General features: G+C 50.0%; 1 protein-coding gene across 5 annotated transcripts in view; it reads right to left on the bottom strand.

The window, feature by feature from the left end:
- Positions 1-26,484, bottom strand: part of IQSEC2 (IQ motif and Sec7 domain ArfGEF 2) — a 105,877-nt gene that overhangs the window by 58,991 nt on the left and 20,402 nt on the right. For 4 of the 5 annotated variants that reach the window (XM_029067004.2, XM_039912335.1, XM_029067002.2 and 1 more), the window contains one exon: positions 10,940-10,969. In XM_029067004.2, the coding sequence (XP_028922837.1) occupies positions 10,940-10,969 (30 nt within the window). Of the gene's footprint in view, positions 1-10,939; positions 10,970-19,070; positions 19,170-26,484 lie in introns of those variants that run through there. The other variant, XM_029067005.1, reaches the window with a different exon arrangement.

Genomic DNA, 26,484 nt, shown 5'->3' with positions numbered 1-26,484 from the left:
GGTAGACACAGTCGGTACAACAGGAGAGCAACTCCTCATCTGGCTTAGAGACGGAGCTGGTAGGTGGCAAGATGGCAGCAGCAGGTAGACCAGCGAAGGGCCTGGCTCCTCGGAGGGGCCGCGGTTATGCTGCTCATGAGAAGCAGCGTGGCCTAATGGAAAGAGCCCAGGTCTGGGAGACAGAGGACCTGGGTTCTTGGCTCTGCCACTTGCCTGTTATGTGACCTTCGGCAAGTCACAACCTCTCTGTGCCAGTCACCTCACCTGTAAAATGGGGATTAAGACTGTGAGCCCCATGAGGGACAAGGACTGTGTCCAAGCCTTTTATCTTCTGTGTTCAGAACGGTGCCTGGAACGTAGCTCTCAACGAACACCGTAAGAATTAAAAAAAAAAAAATCAAGTTCTGCCATTAGAGCTGAATTGAGGAGTCAGAATCTCCACGTTCACTGACTCACCATCTTATACCTGACAGCCCATTTAGGGTAAGGAATTGGTTAATGATCCGGTTCCGGTGCCTCACATCTAAATCCACCCAATCCATTCTTCCACCAGCACAATGAGACCCACTCCCTTTCCATTAATTCAATCTTGTCATTTCCGTATAAACACATGTGTACTTATTGATTGTAAATTAGTCTCTCATTCAGGGACCAGTTCTACCAACTCTTCTGTATTGTCCTCTCCCAAGTGATTAATCCAGGGCTCTGCACACAGTAAGCACTCCGTAAATACCCCTGATTGATTGATCGTTCAAATGTTAACTCTTTGAGGGCAGGGGACTATTCTCCAAGGTCCCAAACAAGCATTATCCTGTAGGTACGGGATAAATGCATGTCAAATGTCTAACTGGACTAGTTGTAATTTTCAGGAAATTGCTCCTTCTGAATCACTGAGTCCGTAGGGGTTGGGTTTTTGAAGCTTTGAGCTTTTCCAAGATCAAAAAAAGATTTTTGATATGCATTTAACTATCACACTTAAATGGAACGTCAGAGGAACAGAAAGCTTTCTTTTTTCCAAGCACCATTTCCTACTGTTTCCCTCTTCCCATAGCCCCCACCCTGCCTTCTTCCTCTGATTCCCCGCCAGCACTTCCTGGGAATGTCGCCGCTGGGAGAGCCTGAATGTTCAGCGGCTTGGGTATTGGGCAGGCCCCATCTCGCAGGGTTCCAGCTGAGGGTTGAGGAGGAACACCCGAATAAAAATAATAATAATGTTGGTGGTATTTGTTAAGTGTTTACTATGGGCCAAGCACTGTTCTAAGCACTGGGGGGGGGGGGGGGATACACGGGAATCAGGTAACATGGGGCTCACAGTCTTAATCCCCATTTTACAGTTGAGGGAACTGAGGCCCAGAGAAGCGAAGTGGCTTGCCCAAAGTCACAGAGCTGACAAGTGCCGGGGCCAGAATTAGAACCCATGACCTCTGACTCCCAAGCCCGGGTTCTTTCCACTGAGCCACGCTGCTCCTCTAATCAACTCCCTAGAGTTAATAAAATTGAAGCAAGCTGGGATCAAGATTAGCTCCTGAAGTATCCAGCTCAGCCAGGTCGGGAGCACTGAAGAAATCAACATTCAGATTGTGTCCTAACAATCCACTTCAGTGTAAAATTATTTTCCTCCCCTCTTTTTTTCCCCAAGTTTCACTGTCCTCCGGGAGCACGCTGACATTCTGCTCACCTTAGTACAGGTCCACTGAGGGGGAAGGGGGAAGAGAATGGATAACAACAGAATACTCAAACACCTGTTATCTGGTGGGCTGAAAACCGCAAGAAAGGAGGGCAGAGAAAACATTTTAAGGCCGCAAGAGAGAAGCAGCATGGCCTAGTGGAAAGAGCACGGACTTGGGTTCTAATCCCGGCTCCTCCACTTGTCTGCTTGCGTGACCTTCGGCAAGTCACTTAACTTCTCTGTGACTCATTTCCCTCGTCTAGAAAACGGGGATTCGATACCTGTTCTCCCTCTTAGATTGTGAGCCCTATGTGGGACCAAACTATCTTGCATCTACTACAGTGCTTGGCCCATAATTAGTGTTGAATACCTCGTTATTATTAAGAACCCAAGCATCAAAAAATACTACACCTCTGCACTTCCCAGAAAGATAACCGTGGCAGACAGACCAGCGGAAGCTCTGAAAGGGTCCACGAGATGAAGACATAAAAATGAAAACAACAGCAGGCACATCAGGCAACAGACGCAATAGCACCGCAAAGGATAGTCTTTGGCCAAGACTGGGCGTCCCACAGTGGCCCTTTCAGCCGCACTCGCTCCCATAAGGGAATTTCACCTTCACCGGAGACTCATTCAAATTCTTTGTGGCTTTATGCCCAGAGCCGATTTGACTATTTCAGACACCGTCTCCTAACACTTAGACTTTGAGCCCCATGCAGGATAGGGATTGTGTCTGACTTGATTAACTTATATCTATCCCAGCTCTCAGAGCTGAGCCTGGCACACAATAAGGGCTTAATATAATAACATTATTATTATTATTATTATTATTATTATGATGCGCTAAAGCATTTGGTAAAAAGGAGGCTCTTTATTTCCCTCTTCGGCCCTTTTCTCCAAATTAATCTACTTCTGAGTTTAATTGAAACATGGCTTGTTAAACAATACATATTAATTAGCAAGGGGTGGTTTGACAGGAACATGTAAATTGAGTCTTGGTGAATTTGACTTGTGAAATCACTCTACTTGAGATGGTTACTGACGCTCTTAACATCGTATCAGTTAATGGTATTTACTGAGCGTATACTGTGTGCAGAGCACTCTACTAAGCACTTGGGAGAGGGTAATACATCAGAGCTGGGAGACATGTTCCATTCATTCATTCGGTCGTACTTACTGAGCGCTTACTGTGTGCAGAGCCCCGCGCTCAGCGCTTGGGAGAGTACAATATAACAATCAACAGACACATTCCCTGCCCACGACGAGCTGACAATCTCCGCCCGCGTGCCTGTAAACGGATTTTTGTGTAAATATAATATTTCTAGCTATCGGGCTTTTTGGAGCATCTGTGAGTCTTTTCTCCCATTAGACTCTAAATATTCCCAAGCACCTCCCGAGGTGGGCCTAGGTGTAGGTCCCTGTGGGGGCAGGGGGTTTGGAGGGGACCGGCGAGGGGCGTCTCGAACCCGAGAGCGGAAGCCCCAGAACCAGCGGGTCCCGGCAGCTCGTCGGAACTGGGGAGCCGTGGGAGGAGAGGCCGCTGCGGCGGGGCGGCTGATAACTGCTACTCCAGAGCTGCAGGCACCTTGCCGCCTCCCACCCCCATCTCTCCTCCTTCTGCAAATGGTACAGCAAGGGGAAAAAAAAAAAATCCTTGCCGATGCCTGTTCTAGAAACTTCCATTCCTAGGCAGCATGCCACATCCCTATTCATACGGAAGTGGTTCACACATTCTCACAGCATGGGTCTCTGCCCGGCCTCATCGTGCTTCTGGTGCCAACCCCCTACCTGTCCCCGCCCCCGTCGGTCGTGGGCAATTCCCCTCCCTGCCAGCCATCGCCACAGCAACCAGAAAAGCCGTGGCCAGGGTGGGAGTACAAGGAGACGGTCGCTGGGATGATGACTTGTGTCCCACCCCCAACTCATGTGTGGTCGCTTATGTACGTATCTGTAATCGATTTATCTGTATTGATGTCTGTCTCCCCCTCTAGACTGTAAGCTCCTTGTGGGCAGGGAATGTGTCTGTTTATTATGTTGCACTCTCCCAAGCACTCAGTACAGCGCTCTGCACACGGTAAGCACGCCATAAACACGATGGACTGACTGACTTATGTGTGGTCCCCACCTCCCCTCAAGCAGAGGAAATTATGAAGTTCCGCCACTTCACCCCCCTAAATCAAGGCTGCCTGTGACAACTGGCACAATGATTATACTTCCAGTTCAGCTGAGCAATCACATACTCACAAATCCACCCGGAGCACTGTTTAAGGTAAGTACCGGGTGGCTAATAGGTGGGGTAACTCCTCTTGGCCTTTTTCTACGTCGCTTATTTTTTAGGCTTGCAGGGAAACCATGAAGAATGTTGTTTCACCTAGATGTTGAGTGAGGCAGCATTCTTCACTCAAACCACATCATTCTCATTCTTATTCCCTCTGAGATAGCGTTGGGACAAAGAAGACCAGGTGGAAGGAGGGAATATGAATTTGGACTTGGGATGCCTCTAGATCGTAAGCTTGCCGTGGGCAGGGAACACGTCTACCAACTCTGCGGGATCGCACTCTCCCAAGTGCTCCATAAATACCACTGATGATATGACGATGGTGATTTAACCAGGGACATTCCTCTCAGCAAAGGGAATAAGAATGAAGAATGACATTTCCCTCCAACTCAAGCCATTATTTTGAAACAAGTTCTTGTTCCCTCCACAAATTCCTGTGCATATCATATGGAGGGGGGTTCCGAGGAGGAACCGGAGATAAATAAAACTCTGGAAAATGAAGCTTCAGGATCTAGCAAAGGTGTTGATGGGTAAGCAAGGGCAAAGACTTGCAGAAGGTTATGTAGGGAGAAGTATAAAAGGGAGGGAAGGCTTGTGTGGAAAGAACCAGGAAGGTAAAAAGAGGGAATAAAGTAGGAGGAAATAGGGAGAGGGAACAAAAAATAAAGGTTAAGAGGAAGCTGAACAAAAGAGAATGAAAAAGAGGATGAAAAGAAATTGAGAGGAGAAAGAAAAGTCCAGGGAGCTTAGGGGGAGAAGGGGTGCGGGACAGGGCAAGAGATTTCACGTAGATCCACACTAATCCTCATGACTCCGTTAAGGGCAACAGAATAATTTCCAAACATCAATAACTATGATGTTCAGCCCCCACACTGAGAAAAACCGCGGAAGATAAATGCCACGGAAACGTCTTGGCATACTTCATTATCATCAACAACTTGACACTCATCCTCTCCCAGTACGCTCAGCCCTACACAAGGCTCTAGACTGGAAGTTCACTGTGGGCAGGGAACGTTTCTGCTGACTCTGTTGTATCGCGCTCTGCACACCGTATACGCTCAATACGTACGACTGGTTGATTGACTGAAGCAAAGCTAAGTTTGCTTCCCCGGGCCCAGCCTCGAGAGGGTGAGTCTGGACCGGAAAGTCATTCCAGCTCCTCCCTGGGCCCACCTGGTTCAAGGTCGACTCTGAGCCTGACTAATGGTCTTCAAGTTCGAGTCTGTTTTAAGAGGTAATAACAGTTATTTGAGCACTTACTATTTGCCAAGCACTCTACTCAGCGCTGGGGTAGTTACAAAATAATCATTTCCCACATGGGACTCACAGTATAAGTAGGAGAGAGAAGAACTATGGGATCCTCATTTTGCCTTTGAGGGAACTGAGACGCGAAGAAATTAAAGTGACTTGCCCAAGCTCACACGGTAGGGACGTGGCGGAGCCGGGATTAGAACCCGGGCCCTCGGACTATCTAGGCCCGTGCTCTTCCCATTAAGGCCACGCGAATTCTCCCCATGGGGATCATCTGAGGCTTCCCTAAACTCTACCTAAATCTTTGGGCCAGGCCAGATCTCTGTCCTCCGGGCTGAGGGGCAGGGCACCCTTTACTGTGGTTTTCTCTCTCCACGGAATGTAGCGCTTTGTTACACTCCACTCTCGAAGTAGGAGTGAAAAGAAATTGTCTCCCACAGGGGAAACTGAATTAAGAAAGAAAGGAATGATCTCCTCATCACTTGGTAAACTGAGGGACGGAACCTAATGAGATGTACATCCCCTTGATTCTATTTATTGCTATTGTTTTTGTCTGTCTCCCCCGATTAGACTGTAAGCCCGTCAATGGGCAGGGGCTGTCTCTATCTGTTGCCAATTTGTCCATTCCAAGCGCTTAGTCCATTGCTCTGCACATAGTAAGCGCTCCATAAATACTATTGAATGAATGAATGAACCCAAAGTGATTCCAATCTGAACACGATGTCTGGCACGTGTACTCTCCCAAGTGCTGCTTAGTATAGTGTTCCGCACATGATAAGTGCTCATCAACTATGATTGATTGATTTATTAGTGGGCATTGGCAGGGGAGAGGAGGCAGGGTAGCTAGATCCTGCCTTCTGCAACTTACTTGGGATCTAACAAAAGACAGCCAGGCCTGGAAAAAGCCAATTTTGTACAGGGAGAAGTTGGTGGGGGAGGGGTGTTGTGTGTGTATGCTCTTCCACCTTCCCCTCCCCTCAGCACTGTGCTCATTTGTATATATTATTTATTACCCTATTTATTCTGTTAATGAGGTGTACATCCCCTTGATTCTATTTATCTCGATGATGTTGTCTTGTTTTTGTTTCGTTCTGCTTTGCTTTGCCGTCCGTCTCCCCCGTTTAGACTGTGAGCCCATCCCTGGGCAGGGATGGTCTCTATCTGTTGCCGAATTGTACACTCTGAGAGCTTAGTGCAGTGCTGTGCACATAGTAAGCGCTCAATAAATGCTACCGAATGAATGAATTTATTCACAGAGGGTTGAACCGATCCTAAAAACAAGAACAAGGGAAGCGGCAGGGCCTAGTGGATAGAGCACAGTCCTGGGAGTCGGAAGAATCTGAGTTCTAATTCTGATTCTGCTCTGTGACCTTGGGGGAGTCACTTTATTTCTTTGTGCTTCAGTCACCTCATTTGCAAAATGGGGTATACGACTGTGAGCCCTAGGTGAGAAAGTGATTGTGCCCAACCCGATAAGCTTGTATTTACCCCGGCACTTAGTACAGTGCCTGGCACATAGTAAGCGCATAATAATAATAATAATAATAATGCTGGTATTTGTTAAGCGCTTACTATGATAGATACAGGGTAGATACAGGGTCATCAGGTTGTCCCACGTGAGGCTCCCAGCCTTAATCCCCATTTTACAGATGAGGTGACTGACGCCCAGAGAAGTGACTTGCCCACAATCACACAGCTGACAAGAGGCAGAGCCGGGATTCGAACCCCTGACCTCTGACTCCCAAGCCCGGGCTCTTTCCACTGAGCCCTTGAAAAACAAAATCAACCCCCAATCCAAGAAGATACTCGTAGGCTGAGCTTTCTTTGCAATCGGAGGACTCTCTACCCCGGGGGAGGCCAGGAGGAGAGGAAGAGGGACCTGCAGGACACCCCTCTTTTAGCTGGGCCCCCTTCCCCTCTCTGCCCTACTGGATTTGGGTGTCGTGGTGTGTGGGGGTCTGGCATTTTGATGAGTGTGAATATACGTGCGAGGATACACAAGGAAAGGCTACATCCAGGCTGCGCTGGCTTCTGTCAGCCGCCCTACAGCCAAAGGTGTCCCTCGAGGAGCCGGTTGGCTAATGAGGCCTGGGGGGGATTCTGAGGATAAAGACAGAAGAGAGCTGCCGAACTGACAGTTGAACATCCCAATCTCCCTTCCAGCCCTACAGAGGGGTCACGGTTAAAACTGCGATTGATCACAACGCAGGATCGGGGGCAGCACCTCAGCTGCAAACTGGATCCTATTTCGGACCCAGACTTTGAGATGGAAGCGTTCTGCTCTGGGGCAGGGCATTCCCTAAAATAGCGCTTCCTGCTAAATCCCAAGGCTGCCGCCAAGCACCTCTTCTCCCCAGATGCTTCTCTTATTTTTTGTTTCTTCACAGTTGCTTCTAACCTCCACTCCCCATCAAAATAATAATAATAACGCTAATTATGGTACTTGTTAAGTGGTTACTAGGGGCCAAGCACTGTTCTAAGTGCTGGGGCAGACACAAGTGAATCAGGTTGGACACAGTACTCTCCCACCTGGGGCTCAGAGTCTCAATTCCCATTTTTCAAATGAAGTAGCTGAGGCACAGAGAAGTTAAGTGACTTGCCCAAGGTCACACAGCAGACAATTGGTGACGTCAGGACTCATAATAATAATAATAATGATGACATTTGTTAAGCGCTCTGTGCCAAGCACCATTCTAAGGTAATCAGATTGTCCTACATGGGGCTCACAGTCTTAATCCCCATTTTACAGATGGAGGCAACTGAGGCACGGAGAAGTGAAGTGACTTGCCCAAAGTCACACAGCTGACAAGTGGCGGAGTCAGGATTAGAACCCACAACCTTTGACTCCCAAGCCCGGGCTCTTTCCACTGAGCTACACTGCTTCTGTAATAATGGTATTTGTTAAGCGCTTACTGGGTGCCAGGCACTGTTCTAAGCACTGGGGTAGATACAAGGTGATCGGGTTGTCCCATGTGGGGCTCACAGTCTTCATCCCCATTTTCCAGATGAGGAAACTGAGGCCCAGAGAAGTGAAGCGACTTGCGCAAAGTCACCCAGCTGGCAGGTGGAGGCGGCATTCGAACCCATGACCTCTGACTCCCGAGCCCGGGCTCTTTCCACCGAGCCACGCTGCTTCATGGGATTAGAAGCTGTGACCTTCTCATTCCCAGACCTGCGCTCCATCCTCTAACACCATGCTGCTTCTTATGATTTCTTCGGTTGCCCAGAGCAGAAATTCATTCAGCCATTCAATTCATTCAATCGTATTTACCGAGCGCTTACTGTGTGCACGGCACTGTTCTAGGCACTTGGGAGAGTACGATACGGCAATAAAGAGAGACAATCCCTGCTCACAATAATAATAATAATGTTGGTATTTGTTAAGCGCTTATTATGTGCAGAGCACTGTTCTCAGCGCTGGGGTAGATACAGGGTAATCACGTTGTGTCACATGAGGCTCACAGTTTTAATCCCCATTTTACAGATGAGGCAACTGAGGCACAGAGAAGTGAAGTGACTTGCCCACAGTCCCACAGCTGACAAGTGGCAGAGCCGGGATTCGAACCCATGACCTCTGACTCCCAAGCCCGGGCTCTTTGCACTGAGCCACGCTACTTCTCACACCGAGCTCACAGTCTAGAGTGGGGGAGACAGACATCAACACAAATAAACAGTATCTGCCTCTCACCAAGCTACAGCACCGAGTGCTTCCCTGAAATCACCACATTCCCACCTCGGGAGAAGCCAGCACCGAAATCCCTGGAAATTTGAGCGAGTGCCGCCCTGTCCCCCTAGGGCGCCCCCTGTTGGCTAGTATTAGAGCCACCGTGCACCAGCATCAGGCCCCGTGACAAGAACGGCGGACGCGCCCGTGGGAGAGCTGCCCGCTCCGAGCCGCTGCCGGCCGGTCTACCCTCTCCCCACCGGCGGCTCCCGGCTCCTCCCGCCCTCAGACCGCTGGGACCCGTCTCCTCTTCTAAGCGGCCGGGGTCCTCGGCTCCCAGCGAGGAGCAGCGTCTCCCTGCCCTCCTCCCCGGCGGTGCCATCGGCCGTTTCGTCGAGGGCAACGAGGGCTATTGTTAACTGCACGCTTCCACGTTAGCAAACCTGTTCGGACCGGCGATCGACCGTAGGGTGACGAGCCCGGCCCCTTCCGGTGACAACCCAATCCAGGCAACGGTGAGCTACGTGGTCTTACGATCTCCCACTGTTGAATTACCGTATTAGACTGTAAGCACGTCAAAGGGCAGGGACTGTCTCTATCTGTTGCCGATTTGTACATTCCAAGCGCTTAGTACAGTGCTCTGCACATAGTAAGCGCTCAATAAATACTATTGAAATAAATACTATTGAATTACGAACGATTCCAATGAGACCCGCTCTTTCCTTTTTCCTCGAGCGCCCTCTTTTCTCTCTCTCTCCTACTTTACCCCTCTGCCATACCAGTATGAGGATAAATGAGCTAGCACATGAAAAACTACTTTGAGATCTCCAAAGGGATGAACTTCGAGACGCTACTGGTGCGTCCGAAGATGATTGATGATCACTCATTTTTCATTCCTAAATATAATCCTCCTCACTGTTTATTTGAAAACCTGAGCCGCAGAAGAGGGAAGTGACCTCCCAGGGAAGCTCTCGGTAGAGGTTGGCTAGCAGAGGTGCTTATCACCTGCTCTCTCCAGGTAAGTCCTACTTCCCGTCCGCCCCTTCCATCACCCAACTGAGTGGGCAAGCTGAGCGAAAGCAGGGTGGGTGGAAGGTCACTTTAGAAAGTCATCAGCAAAACGGGGATTCAATACCTCTTGGCCCTCTGTGAGCCCCTGAGGGACCTGATGATCTCGCATCTGCCCCAGTGCTTAGCGCATACGAAGTACTTAACAGACACCACATTTCATGCTACGGAAGAGGTCTCGCCACCCGTTTCCCGCTCTGTACTGGGGTCCCACACTTAGTGTCGGTTATCATCCGGCCCAGCGGGGAAAGACAATTGGAACCCGCTAGTCTGTAAGCTCGTCGCGGGGAGGGAATACGTCTGTTTACTGTTATACTGTACTCTCCCAAGTACCCAACGCAGTGTTCTGCACGCAGTAAACTCTCAATAAATACGATCGACCGATTGCCCCAAACCGGTTCGGACAGGCCAGGTGGTTCAGGATTCTGAAGGAATATGCGAGGAAGAACTGCAGCTCCAGTTCTTGGTTCTGGGGTCGCCGGAACCTAGGCGGGTTCCCCAAGGAGACTGGGGTTATCAGTGCAGCTGGGAACTGGGCTTGGGTTCATCGAGGTACAGAACCCTCTGAATCAAGAGTGGGTTCGTTCTGTCTGCTCTGTTTACCGTACTTCAGGGACGGGGAGTTGATGGATTTCACTTTCTGTTTACTACGACTTCCCGGGTATAAAGAGCCCCGCTCTCTCCATGCCAGACAACGGGAGATTCCAGGCCAACTCCGGAAGACCGAAACCCGCCGGGATGTCAAATTCAAAAGCATCTCTGCAACCACGGCCGGAGAGAGGGAGATGAGAGCCGAGAGTTCTTACCCCATTTCTAGAGCTCCTCACCCTACTACATCCTTGGTTACGGCTGCAATGTCTAGTCCTTCCTACTGCCTGGGCAGTCATGGCACAAATACCAGCAGTGAAACCTCCAAGTCACGAAGCCACAGGGAATCAGACAGACTCTCTGGAGGAGGAGAATAAGAGCTACCGGCCAAAGGGAGGAAGGAATGAAAGCAGGTACTGACCTGACAGTTCGGGAATTCTCACCATCAGACCTGAAAGGAAAGGAAAGAGAGAAGCACAGACGGGGTTAGATTGCAAGGCTTCACTTTTTGAGGCTCTCCTAGTCCATTCTCTCTGTCAAGCCAAGTTCTCACTCTGTCTATTAATTAGGAGTAGGGCAGGCCCTTTCTCTAGGGCTCAAGCTATCCCCTCCCCAGAATGTCAGCCAGCATTCCAACTACTTACTCTACTTAAGGAAGAGGAGCAGCAAGAAGCAACAGTATTTATTAAGGGCGTACTATTTGCCGAGCGCCGTACTAAGTGCCGGGGAAGAATACACAGCTGGGAATTAGACCCGGTCCCCGTCCCCTTGGGGCTTACAGTCTAAAACAAATAAAAGATCTAAGACTATATAGTTAGTGGCCAATTGGACTTGGGAAAGACTTGGGAGATTTGCACCTGGAATGGCGATGGGGATACGAAGTGTCTCTAAGCAACGTCTTCCTGCAAAGGGTCGGCATAAGAATCAGTTCCGGGAATTAGAGATTTAATAGGAAAGAGAGCTAAAGGGCTGCCGCAGGGGCTGTCTGTTCACTGTGAATAGAAGTGGCCCTCGCTCTCTGGGTGTTAGAAAATGCCAACGAAGATTTGGAGAAGCTACTAAAGTGAGGTCTGGAAGGAACTGGGGGGAGTCAATTTGGGGGGTAATTGGTTCTGTCTGCACCTCCTCCTTATCCCTTGCTCCCCCCGCCTCCATTTCTTGCAGTGCTCTTCTCCTTGGCCTGGCACCCCCACCCGCCCAAGTCTCACACCTCTGCCTACGTCTCATCAACCTGGTCCCCCTGCTTCCCTCCGTTTTCCCCATGTGATCCAGGACTTCTTCCCAGGAACCGCAGCACCTCCTCCCCCAGTCTTCCATCTCTGCCCACGCCTCCCTCCTCTACCCCATAAACTCCTCGCTTCCTCACCCTCTAATTCCCCACCGGCAAGTTCGCTGGCTTCTACCCTCCGTTCCGGTTCAGTTTTTCCCCGCTGGCACGGGGTCCAGGGTCACTCAGGAAGTAAACTAGGGCAGGGCCCTTCCCTGGATCCCAAGATGGGGGTGTGGCATAGACGGAATGCAGTGTCTGGGAACCTTGGACTCCTGCGTCCTCCTCCTAATTTGACGGTGCGTTTGGGGGTTGGGTGTATAGTTTCTCTGGGAGAAGCTGGGGTCTATTGGAACGAGGGGGAATGCTGAGTTTTTCCTGTGCATACTAATAATTGTGCTATTTCTTAAGGACTAGGTGCCAAACACTGTATTCATTCATTCATTCAATAGTATTTATTGAGCGCTTACTATGTGCAGAGCACTGTACTAAGCACTTGGAATAGACAAATCGGTAACAGATAGAGACAGTCCCTGCCTTTGACGGGCTTACAGTCTAATCGGGGGAGACGGACAGACAAGAACAATGGCAATAAATAGAGCCAAGGGGAAGAACATCTCATTAAAACAATAGCAAATAAATAGAATCAAGGTGATGTACATCTCATTAACAAAATAAATTAAGCACTGGGGTAGATACAAGATAATCAGGTCCCACACGGGGCTCACCGTCTAAGTAGGGGGTGGAAAGTGGGTATCGAATCCCCTCTTTGCAGATGAGGCATAGGAAAGTTAAGTGACTTGCCCAAGGACACCCAGCAAGTGTCGATTACATTAGAACCGAGGTCCTCTGCCTCCCAGGCCCATGCTTTTTCAACTAGGCCATAATGCTTTCTCTATTCTGAGGGAGGACATCCTATCGACGACAGCCTGAGTAAGAGCTCTCCTCCTCAGGATCCTCCTCAGGTCCCCTGGCCAAGTTTCCTCAAGAACAGCCTAGAGGCTGGGCTGGCAGAGGCTATGGGGCCTAGAGGCCTTTGTCAACTGCGCTGATGCAGCTGTGTGAGGCCTCCCCAGCAGTATCTCCCTTTCCGTGAGTCCCTGGGGGCCTGTCTCCCACTGAGCTTCTCTCCTCTCCGCCAAGGCCCCGCTGCAAGGCCCAGCCCTCCCCACTGCCAGGCCTGGGAATAGTGGGAGAAAAGGAGAGAAGGAGGACAGGCCTAAAAGCAAACGTTTTCCTTCATGAGAGAACGAGGTGTGGGCGAGTGGAGCCAGAGTAACTCCTACTCTTCTTGCCGCAGCGGTCTTGTGATGCTGTTGCTGCTCTAGCAACTTGGGGCGTGGGGAGCAGAGGCAGTGAGAGAGGGGCTTAAGGGGCCTACTGGGACTGGGGGGTGAGTGAGGATTTGGAAAGGAGGTAGGTGCTCATAAAGAAAGGGACTAAATCCCAAATTAGGGAAGGGTGACTCTAGGAGGAGAAAGAGAAGGAGAAAGAGGAATGAGAAGAATGAAAAGAGGAGAGAGGGAGAAGACAAAGGGGGCGGGGGGGAAGACGAACAATGAGAAGTTGAGTTCCCCATCTAAGAATCAATCGATTGATAAATTGGTCATAGGTACTGGGCTCCAAACACTCCTCTGGGAGATGAAGGGATAGTTTGGGCAGGGAATGTGTTTGAGGTTAAGTTGTACTCTCCCAAGTGCTTAGTTTGGTGCTTTGCATAGTTAGTGCTCAATAAATATGATTATAATTATTATCAATAATAATAATAATAATAATAAAGTGAAGAACCAAAAAGTGAAGGTCTTTCAGCAGGTGAGAAATGAAATCTAGGGGTTTGGTCTTCCATTGACCATCCTGGCTTTCTTCCCTAGAATGACTTCCCTCAGAACATGCAAAATTAAAACTCGGCATCCCCCTTGTTCCTCTAGACCTCCCGGCTCCTCCAACAGAAGCTAGGCACCCATCCCCCAGGCATACTGCCAATTAGGAAGAGGACACAGGGGCCCTGTTCTAACTCTCTGGCTGCAGGCCAATGGGGAGTCCACCAGGCCCCCATTTCCATCGTACTCCCTACCTATATGGGGCTAATGAGACCCAGTTCACTCATAACATTATCTCCTACTCCAAAAGAATATAATGGAGGATCCACTGATTCAGAATGGCAAGGAAGAGGGGGAGCCCCACATCCTATCCAGCTCAGGCCCCCAATTTTCCACTGGCTCTGACCTGAGACCACTAGACACATTTGGACTTTTTCTCTAAGGGTTAGAAAATGTTGGAAAATTCCATCAGACAGCTAATCTATCAGCATCCTCACTGGTCTCCGTTTCTAGCCACTCTCCCTACATTCAGTCTATGATACAGGCTGCTGTACCAATCAGCTTCTTGAACTGCCGCTTAAAATGCATCTCCTCATTATTCTGAAATCTCCAATGACCACCCATTTCCCTTCACATCCAGCAAACACTCCTTCCAATCAGTTACAGATGATTCATGCATGCATTCATTCATTCATTCATTCAATAGTATTTATTGAGCGCTTACTCTGTGCAGAGCACTGTAATAAGCGCTTGGAATGTACAAATCGGTAACAGATACAGTCCCTGCCCTTTGACGGGCTTACATTCTAATCAATCAATGACTACAGTCTAATCTAATCAACGATTGTAACCGAGGCACAGAGAAGGTAAGTGACCCACCCAAGATCCCACAGTAAGCAAATGGCAGAGCCAGGACTAGAACCCAGGTCCTCTGACTCCCAAACCCATGCTATTTCTACTAGGCCATGCTGCTTCTCTAGCTAGACACATTTCCTACCCACAAGAGGGGCTTACAGTCTAGAGGGGAAGATAAACATTACCCAATAAATTATGGATATATATAAGTTCTGGGGGTGGTGGTGAATATTAAGTGCTTACCGGGTACAGATCCAAATGCATAGGCGACGCAGGAGGGAGAGGGAGGAGGGGAAAGGACGGCTTAGTCGGGGAAAGCCTCTTGGAGGAGGTGTGATTTTTAATAAGGCTTTGACAGTGGGGACGGTGGTGGTCCGTCATATATGAAGGTGGGTGGAGATCCAGGCCAGAGGGAGGATGCGGGCAAGGGGTCGATGGCGAGCTAGACGAGATGGAGGTAGTGTGAGTTGGCTGGCCTTGGAGGAGGGAAGCGTAAGGCCCGAGTTGTAGTGAGAAATCTGTGCGGTAAGATAAGAGGGGGCGAGATGATTGAGTGCTTTAAAGCCAATGGGTAAGGAGCTTCTGTCTGATGCGGAGGTGGATGGGCAACCATTGGGAGTTTTTTGAGGAGTAGGGAGATGTACTGAATGTTTTTTCAAGAAAATCGATCCAGGCAGCAGAGTGAAGTAAGGACTAGAGAGGGAAAAGACAGGAGGCAGGGAGGTCGGCGAGACTTTATAGTCCTCTAGCCTGTAAGCTTGTTGTGGGCAGGGAATGATATATATGTATGTATAGGTATGTATATATATGTATTTATATATAGGGAACTCTGTTATATTGTACTCTCTCAAGCGTGCTCTGCACACAGTAAGCACTCAATAAATGTTGGTATTTGTTAAGCGCTTACTATGTGCAGAGCACTGTTCTAAGCGCTGGGGTAGATACATGGTAATCAGGTTGTCCCACGTGAGGCTCACAGTGAATCCCCATTTTACAGATGAGGTAAAGTCACGCGGCTGCCAAGTGGCAGAGCCGGAATTCAAACCCATGACCTCTGACTCCCAAGCCCGGGCTCTTTCCACTGAGCCACGCTGCTTCTCTGCTGCTTCAATCAATAAATATGATTGATTGACTGATTGAGGCTGCTGTGGTAGTCAAGGCAGGATATGATAAGTGTTTGGCTCAAGGTTGTTGCAGTTTGGATGGAGTGAAAAGGACAGATTTTAGCAATATTGTGAAGGTCGAACTGGCAGGATTTGGTGACAGACTGACCATGTGAGTTGGATGAGAGAGAAGAACTGAGGATGATGTCAAGTTTACGGGCTTAGGAGACAGGGTGGAGAGTGGTGTTATCTACAGTTATGGGAAAGATGGGGAGGGACAGGGATTGGGGGGAAGATGAGGAGTCCTGTTATGGACACGTTAAGTTTGAGGTGAGAAGTCCTGAAGGCGGGGGAAATGCGAGACTGCAGAATCAGCGGAAAGAGCCTGGGCTTGGGAGTCGGAGGTCATGGGTTCGAATCCCAGCTCCGCCACTTGCCAGCCACGTGACTTTAGGAAAGTCATTTAACTTCTCTGTGCCTCAGTTCCCTCATCTGTAAAATGGGAATTAAAAACTGTGAGATCACGTGGGACAACCTGACCACCTGTATCCACCCCCAGAGCTTGGAACAGTGCTTTTCACCTAGTGACGCAGTGTGGCTCAGTGGAAAAAGCACGGGCTTAGGAGTCATAGGTCATGGGTTCTAATCCCGGCTCCGCCGCCTGTCAGCTGTGTGACTTTGGGCAAGCCACTTGACTTCTCGGTGCCTCAGTTACCTCATCTGGAAAACGGGGATGAAGACTGTGAGCCTCAAGTGGGGCAACCTGATTACCCTGTAACTCCCCCAGCGCTAAGAACACTGCTCGGCACATAGTAAGCGCTTAACAAATACCAACATTATTATTATTATTATAGTAAGTGCTTAACAAATACCACCATTATGATTATTAAAAAGAGAGAGGTCAGGGTTGGAGAGGTAGATTTGGGATCATCCACACAGAGATGGTAGTTGAAGCCTTGGGAGCAGATGAGTTCTCTAAGGGAGCGGATGGAGATGAAGAATAGAAGGGGACTCAGACCTGAATCTTGAGAGACTCTCACGGGGGGGGTTCACAGTCTTAATCCCCATTTTACAGATGAGGTAACTGAGGCCCAGAGGGGTGAAGAGACTTGCCCAAGGTCACACGGGAGACAAGTGGCAGAGCTGGATTGGAACCCAGGCCCGTGCTCTTTCCACTAGGCCACGCTGTTCCTCTTCTCTGCTTCGCACTTCTGTCCCCTGCCCGGTGGAAGAAAGCCAACTTGCGGGACTGACTTCAGGACCAGTAGCACACAGAAAATAGCAGGGAGCCATTTTCTGCCACATCCTCTCTCGTGTACCGACAGTCACCTTGTCTGCAGGGCTGGGTAATGAGATGAACACGCAGGGGTGAGTTCTTGGGCAGGCACTGGCTCTTCAATCCACTCCCAGAAGCCAACCTGGCTCAACCCAAGCAGCGTGGGTCTAGTCTGGGCACAGTTCCAAGAGAATTCTCCAGTCTTAAGAAGTCTCAAGTCAACCGCGGCCTGAAGGACTCTTGGAATCTGGGTCACTTCTGGAATCTCCCCAGTGACTTGGCTCCTCTCTAGGGTGAGCCTGGGTTCCTCAAGGTCCCCCAAAACACTGGGTCTGCTTGGAGTGGATGCAAACCTCTCTGAGTAACCCAGACCTGCTTCCCCCTCCCAGAAATCCTCTGAAATCGGGAGTACCCGTGACTTCAAAAGACTGGAGAGGCTAATCCGGGTCCCCAAAGCCCAAATCCAGGTCACCCTGGGTTATAATAATAACAATAATAATAATAATGGTATCTGTTAAGCACTTACTATGTGCCAGGCACTGTGCTAAGCGCTGGGTTAGATACAAGCAAATCGGTGAGTCCCGCATGGGGCTCACAGTCTTAACCCGCATTTTACAGATGAGGTAACTGAGGCACAGAGAAGTGACTTGCCCAAGGTCACACAGCAGACAAGTGGCGGAGCTGGGGTTAGAACTCATGTCCTTCTGACTCCCAGGCCCGTGCTCTATCCACTATGTCATGCTGCTTCCTAGAGCTGCCTCGGGAATGTGAGCTTCTTGCTTTCTCCTGGCTTTCTAATCTGTGGTATTTATTTGCTAAGTCTGCTATGTACCCAGCACTGTAGTGAGCACTACGGTGACATGACAAGCAGATCAAAGTCCCTGTCCCGCATGGAGCTCACAGTCTCAGAAGAACAGGGGAACAGGTATTTTACCCCTATTTTACAGATGAGGAAACTGAGGCCCAGAGAAAGAAAGTGACTTTCCCAAGACCACCCAGCAGGTAAGTGGGGGAACCAAAATTAGAACCCAGGTCTTTTGATTCCTAGTCTTGGGCTCTTTCCACTTGGTCACCTTGCTTCTCTGATTTCTGGCCCAAGGCCGGAGGTTAGTCTAACTCTGTAACCGAGGAGGTTGAGATAAGAGAGGCAGGGACTGGCCATTACTCGTGGAGTTCGAGGGCAAAAAGTACAAGGAATAGGGGAGGAGAGAATAAAAAAGGAAAAGGGCCCCCAAAGTCATAGCCGCCAGTCCACACGTCTTAGCAGTGAAAAGCCAGGCATCTCTGCCTCTGCTTTATCAGCCTCTGAAATCCTTACAGTTGAGGAGGAGAACTCACTCAACCACCAAGCCGCCCCCGGCAGCTGTTCAACCAGCTGTTCCTCGGAATTATCAGGCCTCCAATCTACTCTCAGACACCTACCATCCATCGTATTAGAGCACTTACTGTATGCAAAGCACGGTACTAAAAGCAACAGGTTGAGTACAATACAACAGGTTTGATAGACACATTCCCTTCACGGGATGAGCTCAGAGTAGAGAGGAGTGTCCCGCGAACCATCCCATCGAACCCAGAGAGCGTATCTGGTTTACGTTCCTTTCTGCAACCCTTCTCGCCGGACACCCATTTGCTCCGGAGAGAGGACACCTCTAGTCGCTATGAGTTGCACACTGAATCCACCGCCCACTGCCACAAAGACCACACGGGGAGCAAGCCCCGAGCATTTCAGCACCCACAGACCAGACACATTCCCTTCTATCCCAGTGTTCCCTCGGGGCCGAACGTGGCACGTGGGCGGGTCTGCTCCCTTGGTATAGTCGGTGGACCAGGTGGGGAGCCAGGAACTCCTTCTGGCTGGCAGCTACCTGCAACCAGATGCCGGAGCAGCATGGTAAGGAGTGGGGAGAGGCCCAGTGCCCAGAAGCCCTTGGCATCCACGTAGATTCCTGCCCATCTGCCCATCTGCCGCTGATCTGCCTAAGGGAAGCGGGGGCACAGAGCGTCCGGAAGAGAGACCGCGGAGTCGCCAAAGGCGAGGAGTTCAAAGTTTTTTGACCCACTCCCTTTCGAATACTGCTTGAGAAGCGTTGAGGAGGAACTAGGTCCTCTAGTCAGGAAGGGGTGGAACTAGAAATTAGATCCAAGATCTCTAACTCCCCAGTTGAACGCTTACTCCAGGATTGCGGCTGATGCATCTCCCCCTCCCCCTCCCGCCCCCACCCCTCACTCACTCATTCCCTTTCCAGTTCCTCTCCTCTGGAATAGTTACAGCGGCGCCTGGGGGAAATGTCACGCCGATACTCATCTCCTGCCCTCTGGGCCCTGCAGAGTGACCCGTCTCCCTGTGGAGGAATACCTGCTGGTCACCATGACAGCAGGAGGAAGCACCCGGGGTCCTGCTTGGTGTGTCGTTTCCTAGCAACCGCCAGAATTGAAAGACGGGAGCTCTGAGGGAGGCAAGGAGGAGCTAAAAAAGAGTGCTGCCACTGAGAATGTTATGCTATTCAAACTGTCCTTAAGCTGGGAGAGAGGCGCGTCGAGCGTTACTAGTGCAAATCATCACTTCTCCCCCATATTTAACCTGGTGCACCCTGAACTAAGCTAGGAGGAGTAGGAGAAGATCAAGGCTGGGAGATCTCCCCACCAGGCTGGACATGAAATCCTGTCCGCTACCTTGGAAGGATATGAAGAGGGCCGCTCACGCCCCGGATGTCGCTACGAACTTGGGTTCACACAGGGCCAAACTGCTCACCCCACCAGCTTCATCCCTCTTGGCCAATCCCCCCAACTCATCCCTTAGGAGCCCTTCATACCAGCCCCTTTTGGAGTTCTCTGGGATAAGGGACTCCCAGTGGAGCATCATTAAGCAACAAATACCAAGATACAGAGGCCCGACTCGCTGATACGATGACTCTGGGAGGCTCTGGTGCTCGACACTTTATGCTTCTTCTGCACGATTCTGAGTTGGCAAGTACATCAAACCCAGACTTTCCTTTTCTTTCCGGCACGGTGATTTGAACAGGCCTGCTCTCGGAAAGCTGGAAGCGGCCCTAAGACCTAGGGCATCTTGTGGGTGGTGGATTGAGGTCTCCCCTGGGGAAGAGAATGTCAGCGCCTTTCCAGGCTCTCACAGTGGGACACTCGGAGGGGAAACACGGAGGCAGAACTAACGAAACGTTTCAGGGAAAAGGAGGCTAGGGAAAATGGTTCAACTTGGAGGGAAGTCACATCCTGGTCCCTTTACACTTTTCCGACATCTAGAGATCAGCCTCAGTGGATGTCTAGAGATCAGCCTCAGTGGCTACCTGGTAAGGCCCTCTCAATGGCCCTCTAGGCCTCACGGGGCTAAATCCTGAAAAGCAGCGAGGGCGTTGGTTCTAATCCCGGCTCCGCCACCCGTCTGCTGTGTGACCTTGGGCAAGTCAATGAACTTTTCTGGGCCTCAGTTACCTCATCTGTAAAACAGAGATTGAGACTGTGAGCCCCGTGTGTGACAGGGACTGTGTCCACCCGAATCATCTCGTAACTACCACAGCATTCAGAACAGTGCCTGGCACATCTTAAGTGCTTAACGAATGCCATAAAATATAAATAAAAATAAATCAACTGTTGGAATAGGAGCTGAAAATGGGCAGCCCGAATTCAACTGCTGTTTCCAACTCAAGTTGGAAGAAAATGGTTTATCTCCCCAAAACTCAATGGGTTTGGGCTGGAATTGGTCTTCTCCAGGTTTCTTGAGGGGACTGGGGAAGCCTAGACCATCCCTGACATGAGAACCCCTGGAGAGGCCGGGGTGGGTTCAGGAAAGCTTGACTCCCAAGAGCTTGGTGATTCAGACGGAAATAGACCAAACTATCTCAGCTCCTTGGGAACACAACCCTCTGGGCAAAAATTTTCCACCCCAAAGGTTAAGAGGGCTGGTCCAGACATGCAGAGTCTTCTGTCTACAGGAACAGTCACGGAAGTTGTTGGTTGCCCAAGAAAGGAAATTGCTCACCACTTCCATCTTTCTGTGGCACAAACCAGTTGCCCATGTGGAAGTTTGTTAGCTACAGTGAAGCAAGAAGACATCTTATGGGACAACTAAGTTCCAGACTAGCTTGGTGCCAACCCCTCCCACCCCTGCCATGGTTACATATTTACATCCTACACTCACGCAGCACAGCAAACCAGACTGACCACTTCCACTACTGATTTTCCATTCCCGTACCAGAACTCCACCCTTGATCCAAAAAATACTACTCCGCCTGTCTCAATAACTTCCTTGCCCATAGCCTCCACAGTGTCTTCATGTCTTGTCTTTTTAACCTCTCGGAATCTCACTGTTTCCTTTAATTCTTCATTTTGGGGCCAGGAGTCTTGAAGATCCGCCAGAGTGGCAGGGCACATCAGATGATGATGGTGAGGACATGAAAATTACCCACAGAGAGTCAGTTACCCATCATCAATCCTAATATTAACTGAGCTGTGTCCAAGCTCCAGGCATCCCAACTTTTTTAGAGACCCACCCGGCTCCCGGGATCCTTCCGCATACCTTTCTGAGATGCCCCAGAGGACAATAAGCACTAGAGGTGAGAAGGCCAGAATGGCCTTGGGCCTTCTTCTCTTTTGCCTTTCCGGGACTGAGGTGAAGACATTGGGACGCCATCTTCAAAATGCACACTGAGTATGGCCGAGATCGTGACCATTTCCCCATTCCCTCCCTCCTGTCCCAAGCTTAACACTGGAGCCAAGCCCAGAGACTCCACAACTCTTCCCTCTCCACTAACCGGAGGTCACCCTGGCCAGAGCACAAGAAAGTGGCAGCTTGAGGAGTCTGAGGCTGGACTGACACCAGGGGCATATTCCAAAGGGAAAGAGCATTTAGGTGTCATGACCCACCCCCCATCTCAACCTATGAAGCACTGGGTAGTATTCAGAGTGCCAGACTTCTTGTTCCCCTGCCAGTTCCACAGCACCGCTGGGAGACACCACGACTGCTAATAGGATTGTGGAAGAGGAGATTCAATTGATGGGAAGGGCAGAGCTTAGCCAACCCGACAAGAAGGAAGCGAAGAACGGGAGAGGTTCCGGACCCTCGGCTGCTTCATTTCCCTCAGTCAGTTGTTGGGTGTATAGAGTTAGAACTGGCTGGAACAGCTGGAACACCTCTGGGGCCAGCTAGACGACTTTTCGCCTTTGCTGGGAGGTCCACAGTGGGGTAAAATGTCTAAAGAATTGACAACCAAATAAAAAAGCTATAGGCAAGAAGGAATTATCATGTGCCAATCTTCCAATGGAATAATTTGGCATAGTCTCCTTATGGGCAGGGAACCACTTCCATTGTATTGCACTCTACCAAGTAATTTGGTATTTGTTAAGCGCTTACTGTGTGCCAAGCACTGTTCTAAGCGCTGGGTAGACACAGGCAATCAGGTTGCCCCACATGGGGCTCACAGTCTTAATCCCCATTTTCCAGATGAGGGAACTGAGGCACAGTGAAGTTAAGTGACTTGCCCAAAGTCAAACAGTTGATAAGTGGCAGAGGCGGGATTAGAACCCACGACCTCTGACTCCCAAGCCCGGGCTCTTTCCACGTACTCTGCACATAGAAAGATGCCCTCTGGACTGTAAGCTTGTTGTGGGCACAGAATGCATCTGTTATATTGGTCTCGCCCAAGCAGTTAGTACAGTGCTCTGCACACAGTAAGAACTCAATAAGGATAAACGATTGATTGATCAAAAGCACTCAATAAATATCACTAATTGATATTTACACATTGCCTCGCCTCCTCAGCGATTCACTTCCAAGAGCAAAGCACTGACAATTCACCCTTTAAACTAGTCTCGCAGGTACTTTACAGAAATCAGCCCACGGATGATATCAACCTGAACTTCGTTCACAAGCTTTGCACACTCTTATCAGCGTCCCAGGTATGCTGCACTGTAGGACAGTAAATATCACTAACCTGGAGAAGCGTGCCGTAAGGAGGTTGAATTTTCAGTTTTATTAAAGGTTTTACTTGCCTATAACCTGATCTCCAGGTTCCTCTGGGTCTGGCCCAAGCCCTTTGAAGCCCCAGGCTGATGCAGAGTTGTATGGCAGCTTTAAACATTGACCAATTCCTCCAGGAAAAGGGGGCGGAGACAGAAAGGCTGGACAGTGATTAGTGAAGTATGTCAGGGGTAGCTTCTCTTTTGGGATTCCAAAGATTCTTGAACGGATTGCCTAACTTTAGCCCTTTTTTTTGGCGGGGGGGGGGGGGGGGGGAGTTAGGTGGCCCTCTTCTCACCCCATTTCCCCATCCTGGACTCAGAGAGGGGTTCAGGAGAGGGAAAGACTCTGAGTTAGGAATAACCTTGTAATTCTGACCTCCCATATGATCCCACTGCCTTCCACGAAGAGGCTGAGTCCCAAATATCATACGCCAGACTCCGGCTCTTCCTCCATTCGTTAGAGAGAAAAGGACCAACAACTTGACAGGGAATTTGGTTCCTCCCAGTACTCCTCCTCGGCAATGATTCCCTTGGAGACTGGAGAGTTCCTGAAATGCTTTTACTGGGCTTTTGCCCTCCTAACAAAAAAGTGACCAGAAACTCCTTGAATTAAGCACTTAGTACAGTGCTTTGCACACAGTAAGCGCTCAATAAATATGACTGAATGAATGAATGAATTCTTTTATCATTGGCCCTGGCAGGGAAGAGAGACAGAGCTCTGGATGGGCTCCTCACTCCTTATCAACTGGTGACTACGATTTCTTCCACAGCCCCGTCTTGGGAGGTGAGAAGGCCTAATCCTCTCCCTCTCCCCACACTCTTTCCGCCCTTTCATCAAGGAACTGACTCCACGCAGAAGAGATCTGCAGAGGCAAATGGGTGGATGGGCCAGAGGAATTCCTGGGCAATTAGTTCATTCCAGAATGTATTTTCTAAGTGCTTACTACACGCCGGGCTCTGTGCTAAGCACTGGGTGAATTCAAGAGTTCAGACCCACTCCGGTCCCACGTGGGGCTCACAATTTAGTCTAGGTAGCCCTGGACTAGGATGACTCCTTGGTATATTGTCCAAATTGAACTAACACATGACTTGCCTACTCTAACACAGAAATGGGGTGACTTTCTAGCTGAGGTTATCAAGGATTCTTCAAGATCTCCAGTGGAGAAACTGAGTCATGGGAAGGCACCCAGTTTTCCTTCAATGGCACAGTAGGTCCAAGAAGGAACCGGGGCAAGAACTTCAATGTCCCCATTCTCCAACCTCCAACTCCATCTACCCCTGTCACTCAGGGCGGAGGACAGTCGTAGGGAATCTCCCGTCGGGAACGGTGGTTGAGATTCAGTCCTGCGGTTTCAAGATCGAGAACCCGTGCGGGGGAGTTCTCTCATCCCTGCCCAACATGAGGCCCAGAGTGCCACGAGCACACAGGCGGGCAGGGGTGCAGCGGAGGCTACTGAGGCTCTGTCTGCGGGGGCAAGGGATGCGCTAAAAGGGGCCAAGGGGAAAAAGCAAAAGGAGGAAAGAAAGCAAGGAAGCCAGCATTGCCGTCCAGGACAGCTCTGCTATCACAAAATGGAACTGAGTTCCCAGCTCTCCCTCTGCCGCAGAGCTGAATTCTCAGCTGCGATGGGGAAGAGTGGGTGTAAGGGGGGAAGGAGAGAGAGCGGCCTGCTGCATTGTGCTCAGAGCTGAGATCTGCCTCCTGCCCGCCTCTGTGCAAAAGGCCAGGAACAGTCCAATGCCTGGCAACTGCAACCCAGTCCAACTCCTGCTCTTCTCTTCTGGGGGAGGGGGCGGCAGGGGGTGTGTGGTTGTGGGCTCCTGGCTCTCTCGGTTTCTCTCAGACTTTGTGGGAGGACAGGAACAGAATGGCTTCTCCCCAAAGTAGTGCAGGAAGGCCCGGGAGTGGGAGGAATAAAAGTGAGGGTACACCATTGTTTTGGAGGGCATTGGGGCCTAGGGTAGGGTTGGGCGGTTGTCGATGCTAACTCGGGGAATGTTCTAAGGCCAGAGCCATGACCTCCACTCTCCTGCTTTTACAGAAAGAGGAGCTGGAGACACTGGAAGTGCTACTGAAGGGAAGCGGGCAGCAATTTGGAGTGCTTTGGTCTGATCTGAGGCCTTGGGTTAGTAAGGAGTAGCAGGGAACCAATGCACACGCACACACAGTCACCCCCCCCCCAAACCCCCAGGATTCAGACAGATGCGTGATCCCTACTGGTAATCCTCATGGCTTTTCCACTAACCTCCCCAGGATCCTACTTTTCTTTCACATTGGGTCAGTCCCTAGGAACAAGAACTGGATTCAGTTGAGATGTCAGACGCCACTGGCAGACTCACCTTGCTCATCCTCAATCTAAACTGGCAAGGGTCAGATATCAGCAAAGAATTCGCCAACCAAAAACTTGCCTATTTCTCTTCCCACCTTTCCCCATTTCTCCACTATTGCTCTCCCAAGTCGCCCGCGTTCTGAGGCGGACGATCCTGGAAGAGAGGCGCCCTTGGCCCGTCTGGTTCAACAGGAAGGCAGGACAGATGCCCCGAAGTTGAAGAGGGATGACTGGAGGAAAGGGCAGCTGCGTGGGAGGGGAAGGAGGGCAAAGTCAATGGGGCAGGAGATAGGCAGCCAAGATGCTTGAGTTCGATGAATCCTTAACTCCTACTTCCCTTTTCTGGCTTCGATTTCCTTCTTCCTCTATGGATTAAGAATGGGACAGTACAGTTGATTCTACTTCAGGTTCCTTAAAGTGTCATTTCATCAATGAAGAAGTTAGAAGTGAAATCTAATAAAAATAGGAAATGAGACTGATTAGCTGAATTCCCCTGGCCTAGGAGGAGCAAAAGACCAAGGAAGAGACGGAAAATGCAACTTTTGGGTTGAAATTGCCGAAACGGAGCCTGGGGAAATTATGAAAATCCTCTGTGCTTTTTTTTTCTCATCCAGACTGTTAGCTCATCGTGGTTAGGGCTCGTGTCTACCTCTGTAATACTGCACTCTCCCAAATACTTTAGCATGGCATTCTGCACAAAGTGCTTGATAAACACCATTGATGGATGATGGGTTTTTTTTGGGTCAGTGGAGACTTGAGACCAAGAGACGTGTGCTGGGGGATTGCATTCGCAAACTCCCTTTCCACTTTTCATGAGTTTTGTTATAGCACTTACTATACAAGATACAAGATAATCAGGTAGGACACAGTTCCTGTGTCCCACGGGGGCCCACAGTCTTCATTCTCATTGTTCAGATGAAGGTAACTGAGGCCCAAGATCACACAGCAGAAAAGTGGAAGAGAATTAGAACCCAGGTCCTTTTGACTCCAAAGCCCGGGCTAAGCCATGCAGCTTCTAACATTACCTCTTGTCGTCACCCTTTATCTTTCCTCTCCACCCAGCTACTGATCTCTGCCCTCCCGAACGACACCGACAGTGCCCTCCTAGCATACGCGCCGTCTCTAATCTCCCCAACGAGCAGGTTTCTGGGGGAGAATATGCTGCCACTTACTACAATTATGTAATATGAATTATGCAGCAGTACTACGAATTGCCAACATGTACGAGCAAACCAACCCGACCGCTCTTTCTCCCCCAGGTCCCCCAGATACGGGCCAGCCGCTATCGAGGGCTTGGGGAGACAGCGGTCTTGTGGGCTTAGCCGCCACTGAGTCAGGA

Source organism: Ornithorhynchus anatinus, chromosome 6 (genome assembly GCF_004115215.2).
Source record: "Ornithorhynchus anatinus isolate Pmale09 chromosome 6, mOrnAna1.pri.v4, whole genome shotgun sequence".
NCBI lineage: Eukaryota > Metazoa > Chordata > Mammalia > Monotremata > Ornithorhynchidae > Ornithorhynchus > Ornithorhynchus anatinus.
The sequence above is the reverse complement of the archived record's forward strand: the minus strand, read 5'-3'. Positions and strand labels throughout refer to the sequence as shown.